The sequence below is a fragment of the Lycium ferocissimum genome, chromosome 12 (genome assembly GCF_029784015.1).
Source record: "Lycium ferocissimum isolate CSIRO_LF1 chromosome 12, AGI_CSIRO_Lferr_CH_V1, whole genome shotgun sequence".
Taxonomy (NCBI): Eukaryota; Viridiplantae; Streptophyta; class Magnoliopsida; order Solanales; family Solanaceae; genus Lycium; species Lycium ferocissimum.
This window is the reverse complement of record NC_081353.1, coordinates 42,696,728-42,712,637: the sequence shown is the minus strand read 5'-3', so window position 1 is coordinate 42,712,637 and position 15,910 is coordinate 42,696,728. Positions and strand designations below refer to the sequence as shown.

General features: G+C 32.6%; 1 protein-coding gene across 1 annotated transcript; it reads right to left on the bottom strand.

The window, feature by feature from the left end:
• Positions 1–11,234: 11,234 nt before the first annotated feature.
• LOC132040676 (protein SOB FIVE-LIKE 5-like) lies at positions 11,235–13,213 on the bottom strand. The gene is made up of 4 exons (XM_059431333.1): positions 12,625–13,213; positions 12,069–12,140; positions 11,897–11,972; positions 11,235–11,566 (listed from the first exon to the last, which is right to left on the bottom strand). The coding sequence occupies exons 1-4, from the start codon at positions 12,997–12,999 to the stop codon at positions 11,538–11,540; spliced, it is 552 nt and encodes a 183-aa protein (XP_059287316.1). The 5' UTR covers positions 13,000–13,213; the 3' UTR covers positions 11,235–11,537.
• Positions 13,214–15,910: the final 2,697 nt, after the last annotated feature.

The following is a 15,910-nucleotide window of genomic DNA, read 5'->3' as shown; positions in this document are numbered from 1 at the left end:
GTTTCATTTCCTAATTCCCATTTTTCTTTTCTTTGTTTTTTCATGGCATATGGGAGCACGCTTGAGTTGGGCGAGACTCAAATTTTCCGATAGCTGAGAAATTTGCATTTCTTCCTTCATACGCATGTCGCGCCTACTTCGACATCTCCGAATGAAAGGCGGGGTGAAAAGGGCGAGATGACTTTCCATCTCTCAGTATCCATAATCTTCACTCCTCTACCCGAACATGAAGTGGGAGCGGGGAATAACTTTATGATAGTCTTCTTATTATAACTTTGTTATGTTTTATTCGTTTGGTTATGCTTGGGATATTTTAGCTTTCTTAGAAGAACACGGCCTAGAACATTATGAGTTTAGAAAGGGTAGTTTATAAAGGGGAAATTAGTGGTTAACTATTTATTTTAAAGTCCCGTCTAATACCTATAACTTTTTTTTATTTTATTAGAATCTAAGTATGTATAACGTTTCGCTAAATTTTCTTTATGGTGAAAGTCCTTATGAGATATCAATTGTTAAATAAGTATGGAATTTCAAGTCTATTTTTTTTTTTATAGAAAGGCAGCTTCGTTTTTTTTTTTCAAGTCCGAAAAGAATTAATCAACTGAAGCAATTTTTTTAAAAAACCTATGTCCTTTTGTATATCATATTTTTTAGAATAAACTCAGCTTTCATCATTAATGTATTCATATACGTAATTCTCACTCAAAACTCAAAATTGTTAAATTTTCTTTAAAAAAAAAAAAAAGCGATTAATTTAGGTGCAATTTCTTAAATTCATACAAGGTATTGTGGAAGTACTTTTATTTGAAACAAATGACATTAAGATGTATGATTTATAAAAAATGATTTTCAGTCTTTTTGAAAATAGTTATTTCTTTATTTAAGTCTAGAAATGCATTATGTTATTTATTTGCAAAGTTCTCTATTTTAATTACCTATATACTTTTATGAAATCCTTTTTCTTAAATTATTTATAAGATACCAATTTATTGTACTTCGTCACAATCTCTTATATTAACCTAAGTTTAGTCGGTAACTGTATTTAACGGATTCTAATGGATGCCGAAGACCTTCTCATTAGGATATTTAGAACCCTTACCTAGAATTTATTAGGTTAGTAAGACCTTTAAAATTTGAGTTTATTTTAGGCATTTACTTAGTTAAAATTGGTGTCCTAATTCACCATTAAAATAATTAGTGGCGTATTTCCTTGCTGTAATTAATTAGGAATCACCAATAGGTTGTACTCCGCTTTGACCCGGGTTGAAATGGGGTATAACAGTTATTAATCTAGGTCTTGCAATAAATAAGCCATCTTTGAGTTACTAATTACTCTAGGTCAACATTAGCACTTTTACCCAATAGTCTCTTAAGAATTTTGAGAAAGAACCCTCATTTAATGCTTTGCCATAACCATAAATGGTGTAAGAAGAAAGAGAGGATTAGAGGAAGATGAAAATGAGGTATTTTAGCAAAAAGTGTGTTACCTTCCCAACATTCAAGTCTCTCAGTGGGATGGAATATCTCTCAGTGATGGTCATGTTTGGGAAATGAAATATTAGGTCAAGTCCATAAATGGGCTTTAAATAGGTCAACCACCGGTTTCTAACGCTTCAAGGTCGGGCACCGCTTTAGCGGACCGAGACCGCGGGGGCCTCCGATGAAATCTTTCCCCGCCTTCGCTCCAACGGGTATGTGGGTCGCCGAGGCGGATCGCTATGGCTGCCGCCTCTACCGCTGGGGCGGTCTAACTGGGTCTAACGGGCCGAAATTCGATATTTTAATTCCTACTCACGCGATGGGTCCAGTCAGGCTAGATGTTCACCGGGGTTACGTAACGAGCCGAACAAGTCCAGGATGTCAAAGTTGCGAATCTTTCGGGATTACGGCAACGACTAAACGGGTCGTTACATGACATATTTGAAGTGGTTAACTTATCTACGTTATGGACATTTGAGAAACACACGCAAAAAAGAAATTCAAAATTTGAATCAAAAGTATCTTATAGGAACACTTTATCATGTGTTCAGGTGCTCAAACAAGTCGTAATTCGAGTGAGATTGTCGATGTATTAAGCCTTTTTCAATCAGATTTTAATATCTTCTAGTAAGCTAGTTATCACCTTTGAGTTTCGGCATTTTGTCACAGAGCAAGGAAAGGAGGAACTACCAAAGCAACTGTACCTTCGGAATTATATGTCCAACATCTAAAAGTATTACTAATTCTTGCATATCTATGCTTCATATGGAAATTAGTTTGGTTGAATCCATTGGCCAAGGGCTCCATCCGCCAAAGAGTGTAAATACTTTACTATAGTAAGCAACGGCTTAATTGTATAAATATTTATATGCGATTACTAGATAACATTTAATTTGAACTATTTGTCAAAACTAAATCTTGCATGTCAATTCCTTTACCGTAATATTTGTTCCCACATCCTCGTGTCTCCGAAAGAAGAAAAGTAATTATGAGAAGGTTACACCATAAGTCATGGTACAAGAATTAAGAACATAAATAGCATAACTTTTCAAATTCTTCAAAAAGAGCACTTTTATTATATTACAACATATTCGTTTATTCTTTTTTTCTTTTTTATTTTTCATTTATCCCTAATTTTAAGAGATAAACCCATCATTTATCTCTCTCTTTTACTGATAAACATCTACTATATTTTTGGATTATCTCTCTTCTTTAATCAATATATCGTCCATCTCCTATTACTCATCCCTTTATTCTTTCATTTTCCCTTCTTGGTTGGTTAGAGTTATAGAGGATATGCAAGGTTTAAGGTTAGGAAAAAAAAATGAGTCTCTCGCTGTGTGTCTAATTAGTAATGGTCTCTGAGTTTTTTTTCCTTTCTTTTTTTCATATATAATGTCAAAAAGAACTTATATCTGCCGTTCAAAAAGAACTTTTCTTAACAAATTTGAAGTTACATGCAATTTTATTTCTAGTAGGATTGAGGTTTATTTATTGAGCAAGATCTGGAACTTAATGTAAACATAAACTAGCTGTTATCAATTTGCATTCACGGTAAAGATCACTAATTGGAGTTTTCAGGAACTGAGCAGAGATCAAGTTGATCCCTAAAGTAAATGAGCTACCAATACATATTTATATTTAATATAAATTGGCTACCATATACATTTATACCAGAATATTAGTCATATATTACATTTATACCACAAACATACATGGTATTTCAGATATAAATAGTTTAAACCATGCATATACCAGAAATACATGGTATATTTCAAATATAAATAATTTATACCATGAATATACTAGAAATATAAATTATATATCTATTACTAATTATACCGGTAATAATAATAATAATAACAACAACAACAACAATATACACATCTAATTTATATTACTGGGTATACCAATAATATTATGAGTATAATGATACCAATACTAATATGAGTATAATAATGTATATTAATGGTTATACCAGTAATATTATGAGTATAATTATAATAATGTGTATTATAAATTATATACATTTTGAGCATAATAATATATATTACTAATTATACAAGTAATTATACCAGTTATATGATGAGTGTAATAATGTATATTAATAGTTAGATTTGTTAATGTAAAATCTCTATAATGTTACCAGTTATTTATCCAAGTGAGCATCATTATCCAAATATTCAATTTAGCAATAAAAAATAAATTATACACCTAAAGCACCATTTAAAACAAAATCATTCTTATATAGAAGATAGATGAAACATAATAATAGTTGTTGAGCATTAATTGGTGGCCTATAATTAAGGAATTCAATTACTTGAGGCTTTTCAAACGTGATTCTTCCTCCAGCTTTATAGGGCTCTGTTAAGAGACGTAGTTCTTTAAACTTCATATTTTGTGGAAAAATCTAGCTTAAAAATAGACTAGAATTATTTGGATGCTGTGGTTTTACGTGATTCATGCACGATTAATTTCCTGTATATTACCAAAAAATAAAAATCCTGTTTATTAGAAACTGCCATAATTGATAATCAATTAATGTTGCCATGTGTATGTAATAATTTTTCAAAAACTGTCTATTTATGTTTTTTTCTTTTTCCAAAGTATATATGGTGAAGAGTCAACAATAACAGTGGTAAATAGGTATACTTGGAAAACAATGAGACAACATTTCCAAATTATGGGATGTATTTGTTTGCACACAAGCAATATTAGCACATGAATGGGGTCCAACACCCACTTTCATTTGCATTTTCATTTAGTGGAGCCCTTCTTTTCACTGTTCAAACACTCGTGCGAGTTGACCACATGATTGTTTCTGTTTCCGCCTCCTATATTCAAATGCAGATCCAAAATTTAAACAAATTCGCTCATCGTTAGCTTGGAAGGCTAGGGGTTATATATCAACGTCGTCAATATATTCATTGTTATTAAAGTCTTTAATTCCAAAACTGAACTTAAAACTTTGGTTTATTCGCAAATCTGCCAGAGATGATATAAGTTCCCTTTGTACTTCGGAAATACTCCTTAGATTGAGAAAAAAAAGAATTAAAATTTCTACTGTGAGAATTATGTTAGTAATTTCTTGATTGGTAATGCAAAGTCAAAGTTTCCTTGTGGGTTCTTTTTCACTCTCATTCTCTTTTGTCCTTCATGAATGCAAAATTTCCACTTTATAATGAGTAAGATTTTCATTTGTGCTAAGAATGGCACAGTTGCGAATAAGCTCACAAGACATGAGAATTGGGCTTCGTAGCCGTGCTCTCTCCCCCACGCCCCCTCCCCCACCCACCTTCCCCAATTCACCAAATTAATGGTGATCTTAATTAATTTTCCAAACATTGAGGGATGTTTCTGATCTCGTCCTTTACTACCGAGATCCTTCCTTCTACCTATATATTCCGGTGGAGACTTTTAGTGAACACACACCAAAAAATATCTTCTTCTATTTTCAGGACAATAGTTTGTGCAAACACTTCCAGCCACTAGTGCAAGTGTTTGAAAGTTTAAACCTCGTGTCATAATTTTGTTAAACGATTTACACCATGGGCCGATCCGAAATCGCTTTACAGCGACTTATCATTTAAAATTGTGATTTATAAGTTGTTTTCCTTGTTTTACTGTTAATGATCTATATTGTTCTAATTTTTACTAACATCTACTAGATACCTTGTTTTTCTGGATTGTAATTCAATTGGTTAGAGTAAAGTCATGTCAAGGTGGACATGTGAAGTATCACTTCACTTGATAATAATGAAAACGAACTTATTGCTGAGGTACCCATTGCCTCCTTGTGAAATTCTTCGACCAACAGTACCGCAGCCCCTCTCCTTTTCTGATTTGATGTTTAACATTCGAAACAATTAATTAGTAATTTTGTACCTAGCAATTGACTCATCTTTATGGTTTCTCCAATCATTCTAAGATTTAAATTCAATATATACGTACTACCAAATTAACTATCTTTAGGAGCTTTTTCGTTTGTCAAGAATACGAAGGGGAATTTTTTTTTTTTTTTTAATTATTCTTTTTGTTTGTGTGATGATTAATGTTAAAAACATAATAAAGAAAAATAAATATGTTCTCTAATAGCTTAAGCTTTAATTTTAGATTAAATAGTCCTGAGACTTCAACACAGTATCAAAGTTATATTGTAAATCTAATAGTTTAAGTCTCACTACCACCCATTATCAAAAAGTTAATCTTCAACGTCCATTCCTTAAAACAAATCAGATCCGCACATGAGAGAGCGTGTAAAAGACATAATTGATTAAATATAAATGTGTTATTTAACAGCTGAAGCTTTTATATTTGAGCATCAACACACTCCCATTGATAATAGTACGTAATACGTGCATTAGAAATGATTAAAATAGAAATGAGCCTTTATTTTAAAGATTTGTCTGTTAGTGTCTATCCAACTAGTTTGAAATATCGTATAAACTCAGTTCTAAAAACTTAAGGTTAGATAGAACCCATCAAATTTAAATTTTGAAATCGCGTTTGCATCGAAAGGAGCAACGAAAAATTCCTTCCTTGCCATCGCTGTTTCTTTCTCGTTCTTTGCTTTCGTATGTTTATTTATTGAAGTAGAATTATCAATTAATAGCGGTAAAGTTTATTACGTAACCTTTTTTCTCTCTCTCTTTTTTTTTTTTTTTTTTTTTTTTTTTAAATAAAGGTTGATATTTACATCTTTGAAGTTGAAACACTTGAATGAATCTTAGCGTATACGTGCACGTGTGGGCACGGATAATTTCAAAAATTGGCACAAAACAAAAGATTGTGTGGAAGCAACACTAGGCCTAATCAACACTATGTTTATCTTTTCCATTTTCTTAACATAATATGGACAAAAATCGTGTCTGGAATCTTTTGACTTTAGTGGAACAAAACAACTTTAAAAGAAAAAGAACAAAAAAAGTTTGAAATGCTAATATCTCGTTATACGTAGATTATGAGTCAAATTATGTTATATTTATAGGTATGAAGTCTTATTATACATTTCTATAAAGATTATTTACACGATTATTTAAACTGTGACTTGACTTCAAGTCATACAACAACAATATTTCTTATCGTTGATGTACGACTACCCTTCAATAAACAACTTAATAAAGAGAAAAAAAGAAGAAAAAGTTTGGTAACTTATCTAAATTACACACTCTCATAAATCAATCTGAAAGCTACTCAACATTGAAGTATGCGACACTAAATATTTAGCTATGAAATTTATTGTTAATCTGTAGCTAAATTAAATAACACGTAGCTAACAAGATTTTTGTATAATCTATTACTAATCCACTGTTAAATTAAATTAGCAACGGATTTTTGCTATTTGAGCAATAAAAGCTGTCCGTCGTCAATAATGTTTCTTAATTAATATTGTTTGTGCTCTCAAAATCTCTTAGTTAGACTAATAGAACTACTGCAGATTGCTGTTCTCGGTCTGAAACACAATAAGATGGAAAATTAGAATACAATATTATTACATTAGTCTTTCTTACCATGTTTTACCATTTATTGACCTTGTTTTTCTCCTCTAATTATAATGAGTGACTCGAAAACAAGACAGCAACTACGTTAGCAACTGCAGTAAAAATGAAGGAAATAGCAGAGTTGCAACATTTAAATAACTATTGAAGTTTGTGAATCTTCAAGAAATAATACACAATCACATTAATCATGAAAACTTAAGATCCAAATGCATTATACAGTAGATTGTCGATATTGTTAAATAGAACTGTGCAGATGTTAGTGTGTGGGAGCTTTAAATGGAGATTGTCCTCATCTGATTGTGGGTCTTACTAGGGGAATAGTTAAAGTAGTTAATTAGATGTAAAACAGTAAAGTGGGGAAATGGAGGTGGGGCTATGGAGCCTATGGTAGTAGTCAAAATGTGAAACAGTGAAAAACTTAAGAGGGAGACCCTTTCGTAGCAATGAATACATAATACTTATGAATCTTCACACACATTATTTTCACTAAATTATGGTTAATTGATGCACATTTTCAATTTAATTTATTACTTAAACATGATATGTTCGTATAATTTGATGTAAACACCGAGTATAAGTATGTTTTTATTGTAAAATAGCAGATGAAGAGAGCATATAATTTAATAGTATTGATGAAAGTCTTTTAAGTAAATATCGTGTCATTCTCTCTGTCTCCTCCCCAAAAAGGTGGGCATATTGTTTCGGAAATATTTAAGTTTCCTTTTAGTACTGCTACTTAACTTGTTTACTAAGAACAACCAAAATGAAGGCTTGAATCTTGATGTCTGTGAATTGGTACATATTGTGGGAGCGGAACCTTCCTCACCATGGTAATTTTGACAAGTCATAAAGTACCAATCATGAGTGGAAGTACATATGCCATTTTATTCCAAGAAAATCCAGCTGCGTAAAGCAATATGTCGTTCTAGTTGGGCGAACATCTCTAAAAAAAACACTTATTTCTAGTTATTGCAATGAAGATAAGTAAAGCAAATCCAAAAAGAGATTTGCCTTTTGAACAGAACCAAATTCCACCTTCCTCCACCCGGCTCTCTTTCATTACTGAAAGGTTCAAAAACTCTTCACTCGAACGCAAGTCTTAACGTTTTTTCTGGTGGTTTAAGATTCAAATATCTGGAAACCTTAGAGATTCAGTCCATCTGAACATTAGCTGGGCAGCTTGTTAAAATGAAGTTATCTTGTCTTGTTTTTTTTTCCCTTTTCAGAATTTATTTTATACCATTTGTTTTATACTAAATTTTATTTTTAATGTAGAATCGGTATAATCAAGCGATGGAGGAGCTCATTAGGAGTCAGCCGACCGATGATCAAGGCAATCCAATCATGCCATCGGAGGAACAAACTGTCTGCTGTTGGTTAGACGTGGTTGGCGGCGTCTATAAGGGAAGAGCGTACGACCTTTTGCTCCGAGAAGAACTTTCACCGCCTCCAGTATGGATTGCAAGGTATAGGGAGTTTTGCCACTGTGTCAAATGAGTAGCTTGATGAGATACGACACGAGCTCCAGGAACTTGCTAGGAATTACGAGGAGGAACAGAATAAAAGGTTGGGAGAGGAGCGACGTAGGATAAAGCTTGAGTCAGACGTCAAAGAACTCAAGGCTCAAGTGTGTAACTTGATCAGGTTGCCCCGTTCTCTGCCCCCGAGCCCCGATCATGATGATGGAGAGGATGGAGAGGATGAGGATGATCAGAAGCATGGAGACGATAAGGATTAGGAGAATAGAGAGCATGGAGAGGCTGAAATGGAGTATTAGGTGTCAATTGTTATTTTTATTCTAGTTTATGTTATTTTGGATTGTTTGAAGTCTAGTGGGATGCTTTTGATATATGTTTGCATAACGTCGAAGTTGGTTGGATTCGTATGACGTTTGTTGGCTTAATTTTAATGTTTGAATTATTTCGGAGTATTTTTACTATTGTTTTGATGGCTATTATCGGTTGTGTTTCTGTTTCTATTGAATTAGCTATTAAAATCTTTTATATAGCAAGTGGTGCAGTAAAATAGGCACTGCTTGCCAAAATAATATTAGAAATACCAAGGGATTTACCGATAGAGTCCCTCGGTAACAAGTGTAATTGCAAATCTCAGATTTCCAGGTTGCTGATGGACGTCCCTCGTTATTTTTCAAGTATCAAACTACTTTTATTTAGCTTACTGATGGACATTCTTGAGTATAATTGTTAAATTTTTATATTTATCGAGGGTCGTACCTCGGTTTATATATTTAAAATTTTAATTTAATTAATTTTAATATACTAATGGATGTCCCTCTGTAAATAATATATCAATATTATATATATATATATATATTTGTTAAGTATCGTGGGTCGTCCCTCGGTATATTTAATTTTGCCTGAATATTAGGTAAGGAAAGTACCGAGGGAGCTGTGAGGGTCTCCATCGGTATTTGCTGAGAGTGTCTCTCGAAATTATTTACCAAGGGTCAAACTACCCACACGCCTAGAATCGATGACGTCCCTCAGTAAATCCTGATTACCGATGGACGTCTCTCGGTAAATTCCATAGGTAAATTAGGAGTTTTTAGTAGTTAACCCATGCATGGTTTATTTCGCTTGTCAATGTTTTTTCTTATTTTCAAGTATATATGCTACTCACTTTAGGGGAAAAAAAATCGTTAACTAAAATCAACCCTTTTGTACTACCAATATTTTAAATTTGTATATTTATAATGATCTTGGTGTTCTGCATGCTAAATCTTACTATATATGTTCTTTCCAAGTTTTCTTTTATGTGCAGTAAACCTCAAAGGGCGATCTTTTCTCGTCCTAAAATAGTCCCTGAGAAACTTTCGAGCCAAATCTCAATTCATGAAATCTTGTGGTTTTCTTATGAAAATGTTTGTAACATTTATTTGGGTATACATGGTATTTCTTTATTCTTTCTGACACAATAAAGCAAATCAATAGAGTGAAAGTAGGTTTGATAGTTCCCGTTTTACAAAGTTAAACTATCCCTTGTATTGCATAAGGTTTGCAGGGACAAAGGGCACATTCAATCACATGCAACCTCATGAGAGCTAGGAAGAACAGAAAAGAGTACAAATATTCAGAGCTAATCATTATCGGTAAAAACTTATCCATATCGAGTGTTTATATTAAATTAATTTAATTTATCATGATTAAGTGATTTAATGAAGTAGTAAAATGTATTAATCAACCATGATTAAGTGATATATGTGTATGCACAAACACATATCATATATATTTATTGGTTTAGTCTAAACATCCGTTGCAAGTACTATTACTATCTATGCTGATAGAAGGTATAATAAGTATTCAATTGTCCGAATGACACCTTTTTATTAAAAGAACGAGAAAAAAAAGAGTGCAATACTATAATTGCATTATTATTCTCTTCAAATTAAACCTTCCACTTCTGCATTGCAATTTTACTCTTACGATATTAGTAATAACAATTGATTAGAGTGGACCATGATATTAAGGAGATAATTGTCAGCACTCAGGAGCAATAGCTGGAGAGGTATTGTCTTTTTCCTAAAACTATGTCATTCTCCAAGATATGGATGGCAATTATAAGGATCATATGACCAATAAAGATTTGGAGGGAGAACTTTATTCATTAGGACAAAATCAATAATTGGACCAATATTGTATATATTTATGTATAGATGACATTTATAGTGTGTAGCTGTCATGGTGAAGGTGGGATTGTGCCTTTTGGTCCCTTTCGATAGAAAATGAGACTTTAAATGGATCAATCTTTATCATTCATTTTGTCTTGTTACATTTTTTAGTAGATTACGTTACCAGAATTCACCCAACTCAAATCACCTCAATGTATTCTCACATGTCATATCTAAGTCACACAGTGTTAACTTACAGCAACTCATAAATGAATACTACATCATGTTTATTCAAATACAGTGTTAGCGTAAAATCATAACTAAGTAATACAATTTTTTATCTCAATTTAATACTTAACTATGATAAATTAACAAAGTTTAATGTAAATACCGGGTGCGGGGAAATATTTACTGGTATTGTTCACAAAAGAAAATTGTGGCTTTTCCTTGCTTATTAGCCTTAGAGGTTTGCTCTTTCATTTCTGCATGATGGCTATTTCTCAATGCAGCCTGTAAAAGTCTAGTTTTATGCAAGAATTCCCTAAATAATTAATTATCTCATGAATTTGTGAACAACCAGAGAGCATAACACAGCATAGTGGTAATTAAAGAATGATGAACACTACTTGAGTGAAAAAAGAGTCCTTTTTTTTTTAAATACAAAAAAATGCTATTGTTTGAAACAAAGCCAGAGTTTTTATTCTGTTTTCACATTTACGCTTTGAGGTTGTTTCCCGCTACATGGACAGGAACAAATAACTAGAAGGATTAAAAAAAGAAAGATAAGAAGGATAAAAACAAGATCCTAAAAATCTATTTTTTTTTTTTTTTTTTTTTTTACTTTTCATGTCGCATTTACCCCTACAATCTAATCTTCTTTGTCTTCAACTGCAGCAACTGACACAGAAAATATACTAATTTTTCAATTCTCATCCCCTTTTTCTTCCCTTCAAAACACCTGCAAGATGCACAAAACCAAACCATTTAGCTTAAAATAGTTTAATATTGCGCTTTAAGGGTGTGGCTCAATGGGCAATGAAGTTAGGTTAATTGGTTAACAACTATGAGGTCAGTTTCAAATTCCAACCGAGGCAAAAGATATGGGTGATTTTTTCTATTTGTCCGAGCTTTGGTGGACAAAATCAAATGTACCTATCTTTGGTGGGAGATAAAAGATACCGTAAAACTAGTATAGGTGCGTGCAAGTTGTCCACGACACCACAGTTTATTTTAACAAAAAACCACTTAACAATTGAAACCAGCCTTTTTAACTAAAATATTCACATACCAGATTTCTCAGATGAAGATTTCCCATCCACAGATGTTTTCAAGAAACCAAAATGTTTCCCTAGAACAGATTTACCCTGAAAAGGAAAAGAGATATATTGGCAGTTGCAAAGAATAATCAATGAATAAGCCATGACAATAGAAAATCAAAGAAGGAAAATAGAAAACTATACCTTTGAATATGTTCCAGAGTAGCCTGCTACTTGCTCCATGTAAGTTGTATCATTATAAAAACCTGTGGTATCCTGAAAAACATAAGTGGCAGAGTTATGGGAATATCAATTGTAAGAGAATGGGCTTGTCCATTCTTCATGTACAACTTGGGTTGAGACATAAAATAATTAAGTCATCTGACATATGTGCGAAACAATTCTATGCAGAAAGGGGAGGGAAAAGCTCTATATGATACATGATTTGTTGATTGAATATGAGTAAGGACTTTGTTTGCCCAAGTCCCTTGCTTGAAGGGTTATAGCACTTTCAGCGATACTGAGACTGTTTTTTAAGCTTTTAGATGAGATGATCACATGCTGTTCAAACAATTTGGAGTTTAGGTAGTACACCACCTCCTTCATGTTGTCATTTTCTTGGCTATGAATACAGGAGGTAGACGTCGATGCCTAACCAACCTCCCCCCCCCCCCCCCCAAAACCCACCACCACCACAAGATGGCGTTTGATAAGGGTAAAAGTTTAAAAAAAAAGTTCAGAGGGAAAAAATTGAACTTGCCTTTTGGAAGTCTGATACTGGAGAACTAGCAGTGTCATCAAGATAAAGATTCTGTTCTTTTCCACTCTGCTCATTCATATTCCTTCTTTGCTTAGCCTTTGTGTTTTCAGTCACAGAAGGATAAAACATGTATCCATTTTCTTCATAATTGTATTCTTTATCCTCATGAAAATTATGTGGTGGACCAGATGAAGCATCAGAAACCATAGACAAATCTTCAACTACATATGTTGACTTTCCCCTATATTCATCTATTTCACAAACACTTCTCCCTTTAACTCCATTGAATTGATCTGAAGAATATGAGAATTCATCAAAGTACATTGTCCATCCAGATTCACACTCACTAGTGCATTCAGAACCTGATATGTCCATCAAGATTTTAAGTTTTATTTCTTTAACAAAAAAAGGCTATTTATGAAAAAAGAAGAGAGGCTAGTAATAAAGAAAGAATTTAAAAGATTAATATGGGCTGATTTCTCTTTGTTGGTAGTCTATTTATAAGTAGGGAGAGGAGAAGAGTAAGGTATATAGAACCAACCAAACTTAGCACACTCAAATAGTAGACTAGTTTTGTCTGTTTGCCTTAATTATCTGTTGCCCTTCACATTTTTCTTCTCAATTTTGTAAAGAATCAAAACTTGCCAGTTGGCTTAGTCATGGGGTAGGAAAATAGAGAGAATGAGTCATGGCCATTGGCAATTGATATTGTTAACAAAGATGATTACAATTAAGATGTCTCAACCTAAGGTAAGTTAGGGGTTAGCTATATGAATCATCACACGTATATTTTAGCCTGTTAACACGCGTTTAGGTGAGCACGTCCTAACGTATTCTATATTGTGAGGATTCATCATCACTTGACTAATTTTACCCTATTTGTCAAACCTACCGGAAATCTCCTCCCTTTTTTAGAATTTGAGACCGACAATCTGAGCAAGCCCACGCTGACGAACATTGCAAGAAACAAATATTCTCAATAGATTACATAAATAACAGGTAGCTATGCTATAATACCATGTATATGACCTTAATTGGATGCAAATGAAGCACTTTCTTGGATCACTTATGTTGGAAAATGCTATTGGGCCGGGTCCACCCATAAGGGGTGCTAGTTAACCCATTAGCTTGTTAGTCTGTCCTCCTCTTAAACTCTATCTATATATAATATAAAGCTAGGCATAAACAAAGTGATGTGACACATCTCTATGTTCTCCTTTTTTTGCCATTTCTCTTATTTTCATGTCAAATATTCTATTTTTTTTCCCATCAGTTTGAAAGTGATGACTTGCATATTTATTGAATTAATTCATTATTGTCGAAACTGTTCACCACTTAATTATATGAAAGTTGAAATTATACATCTTAAATATCTTTTGTAACCGATACTACGTTAATCCTATAAGTTAATTCGTATTCATTTTGCTTTGATGAATTTAGAGGATAAAAATGATTGGTTTCAATGGCTATCACATGCCATTGTTGTTTCATTTCATACTTTCAGTTTAGAAGTATTTCAATCCTTCAGCATATGGAATTTTAAAAGCAGCATGACTTTGGATGAAATATTAATTAAACATGCTGCTAAATCTTCAATTTTAATGCTATTTCCCCTACTATTTTTGCCAGGAAAGTTCCTATGCACCATTTACCATTTTCTACATTGTTTCAAGATGTTCTTTCTATCATCAGAATAGTGGTTGTCTATTGTGATGTTTATCTTAGTTCTTGATGAAATAACATATTGTCTTATGGTCCTATGGATATCAGGTAGATGCAGCACTGTCACATGAATTGTGTATTCCGTTTAGAAAATTTCAAATGTATGCATAAATAAGAATTACTTTAATGGTTGCATGATACTTATACAGTTTTGTCGTCACTGGAATTAGAACTCAATTCATTTGTGTAGCCCTTTTGATATCAACTCTACTTAGCTTCCTTTTCCTTCTATTTAGCTTTTTTAAAAATTAAAGTTGTCAAAGGGATTTTTTTTTTTTTTTTTTTTTTTTTTTTTAGAAATCATCACAGTCTAAAGAGGAACCATGTAGAAATACCAGAATTCGTAGAAGAACAGAAAAGGAGGAAGACAAAGATGTTACCCAAAAAATTAGCAAGGGGAGACCCTAATTATGAAGAATATTTAAAAAAAGAAGGACTAAAACAGAATCATAATTTCTAAATTGATTATTGAAATTTTTAGTGAACAATCATGTAAGTGATTTTTGTTTTTAGTTTAAAGATTTTTTTTTTTTTTTTTTTTTTGCGTTAGAGTTGAATTATAAACTTATATATTTAGGTTACATATATAGTTTTCGAAAAATCTTACCCTTTTTTTTTTTTTAATTATACATGAAGATTGTTATTTCTTCTAAGTTCTATCTAACCAAAAATTCAAAAACATCAATTTGTAAATTTAGTGACGATGTTTTACATGCCTGCGTGAAGCGCGGGCAACTTCACTAATTTATAAAATACGCTCTGCATCTCCAAAAGGGTATCTAGGCTATATATAGAAGTATCTAGGCTGTAGAAACTAAGTAGGCTGTAGAAACTAAGGAATTCATCCATCTTGTAATAATTCCTACCGACATGCAGATTCCCTTTCGCTAAGCAGAAAACCCAAAAGTCTTCTAAACTAATTTACGGTTAAATACTACAACTTGTTTGCTGATATAAGAGGAACATTTAAACAAAAAAATCTCGACTCCATTGATCTTAATTGGCCATGATTGGTGGCACTGGTCTTTTCAGGGTTTACCAGTTTGTCCTAGTCTGCTTGACTTTTGAAATCTCCTAGTAATGCTATAAGACCATAAATGCCAATTCTTGAAAAATAAACGCATATGGCCCATCATCATTAAGTTACAATAAGACTAGTCATTATTGAGTGGTTTTATATAAATCAAAGTTTAATTTTTATACACTGATAGTACAAAATCTTATACATTATTATTTATTTTTATACACTGATAGTACAAAATCTTATACATTATTAGTTCAGTTGAATGATAATTGCAGGTAATTACTCCTAACATGTGTAATTAGTAACCTGACAAGTAAAGTAATACTAACGTTCTATAACATACAAACATAGCTCCATTACACTTTCAGTGAGTATAAGTTAAATTCATATTGTCAATATTATCTGCTAGCTCCTAGTGTGAAGTCACAATATATATTTCCCTTTTCCCTTTATACAAAAGCCAGAAGCAGTTGAAAAGATTCAGAACAATCACTGCAGGCCTCAGGTGAAAAGATCACCATTCACATACAGAGAGAGAAA

Excerpts from the sequence above, each read along its gene's own strand:
- LOC132040676 (XM_059431333.1), bottom strand. The coding sequence starts at position 12,999 with ATGGACATATCAGGTTCTGAATGCACTAGTGAGTGTGAATCTGGATGG. Across the intron at positions 12,141-12,624 it reads CAGTATCAGACTTCCAAAAG|GATACCACAGGTTTTTATAA; the intron begins GCAAGTTCAATT and ends TATGTTTTTCAG. Across the intron at positions 11,567-11,896 it reads ATCTTCATCTGAGAAATCTG|GTGTTTTGAAGGGAAGAAAA; the intron begins GTATGTGAATAT and ends TGCATCTTGCAG.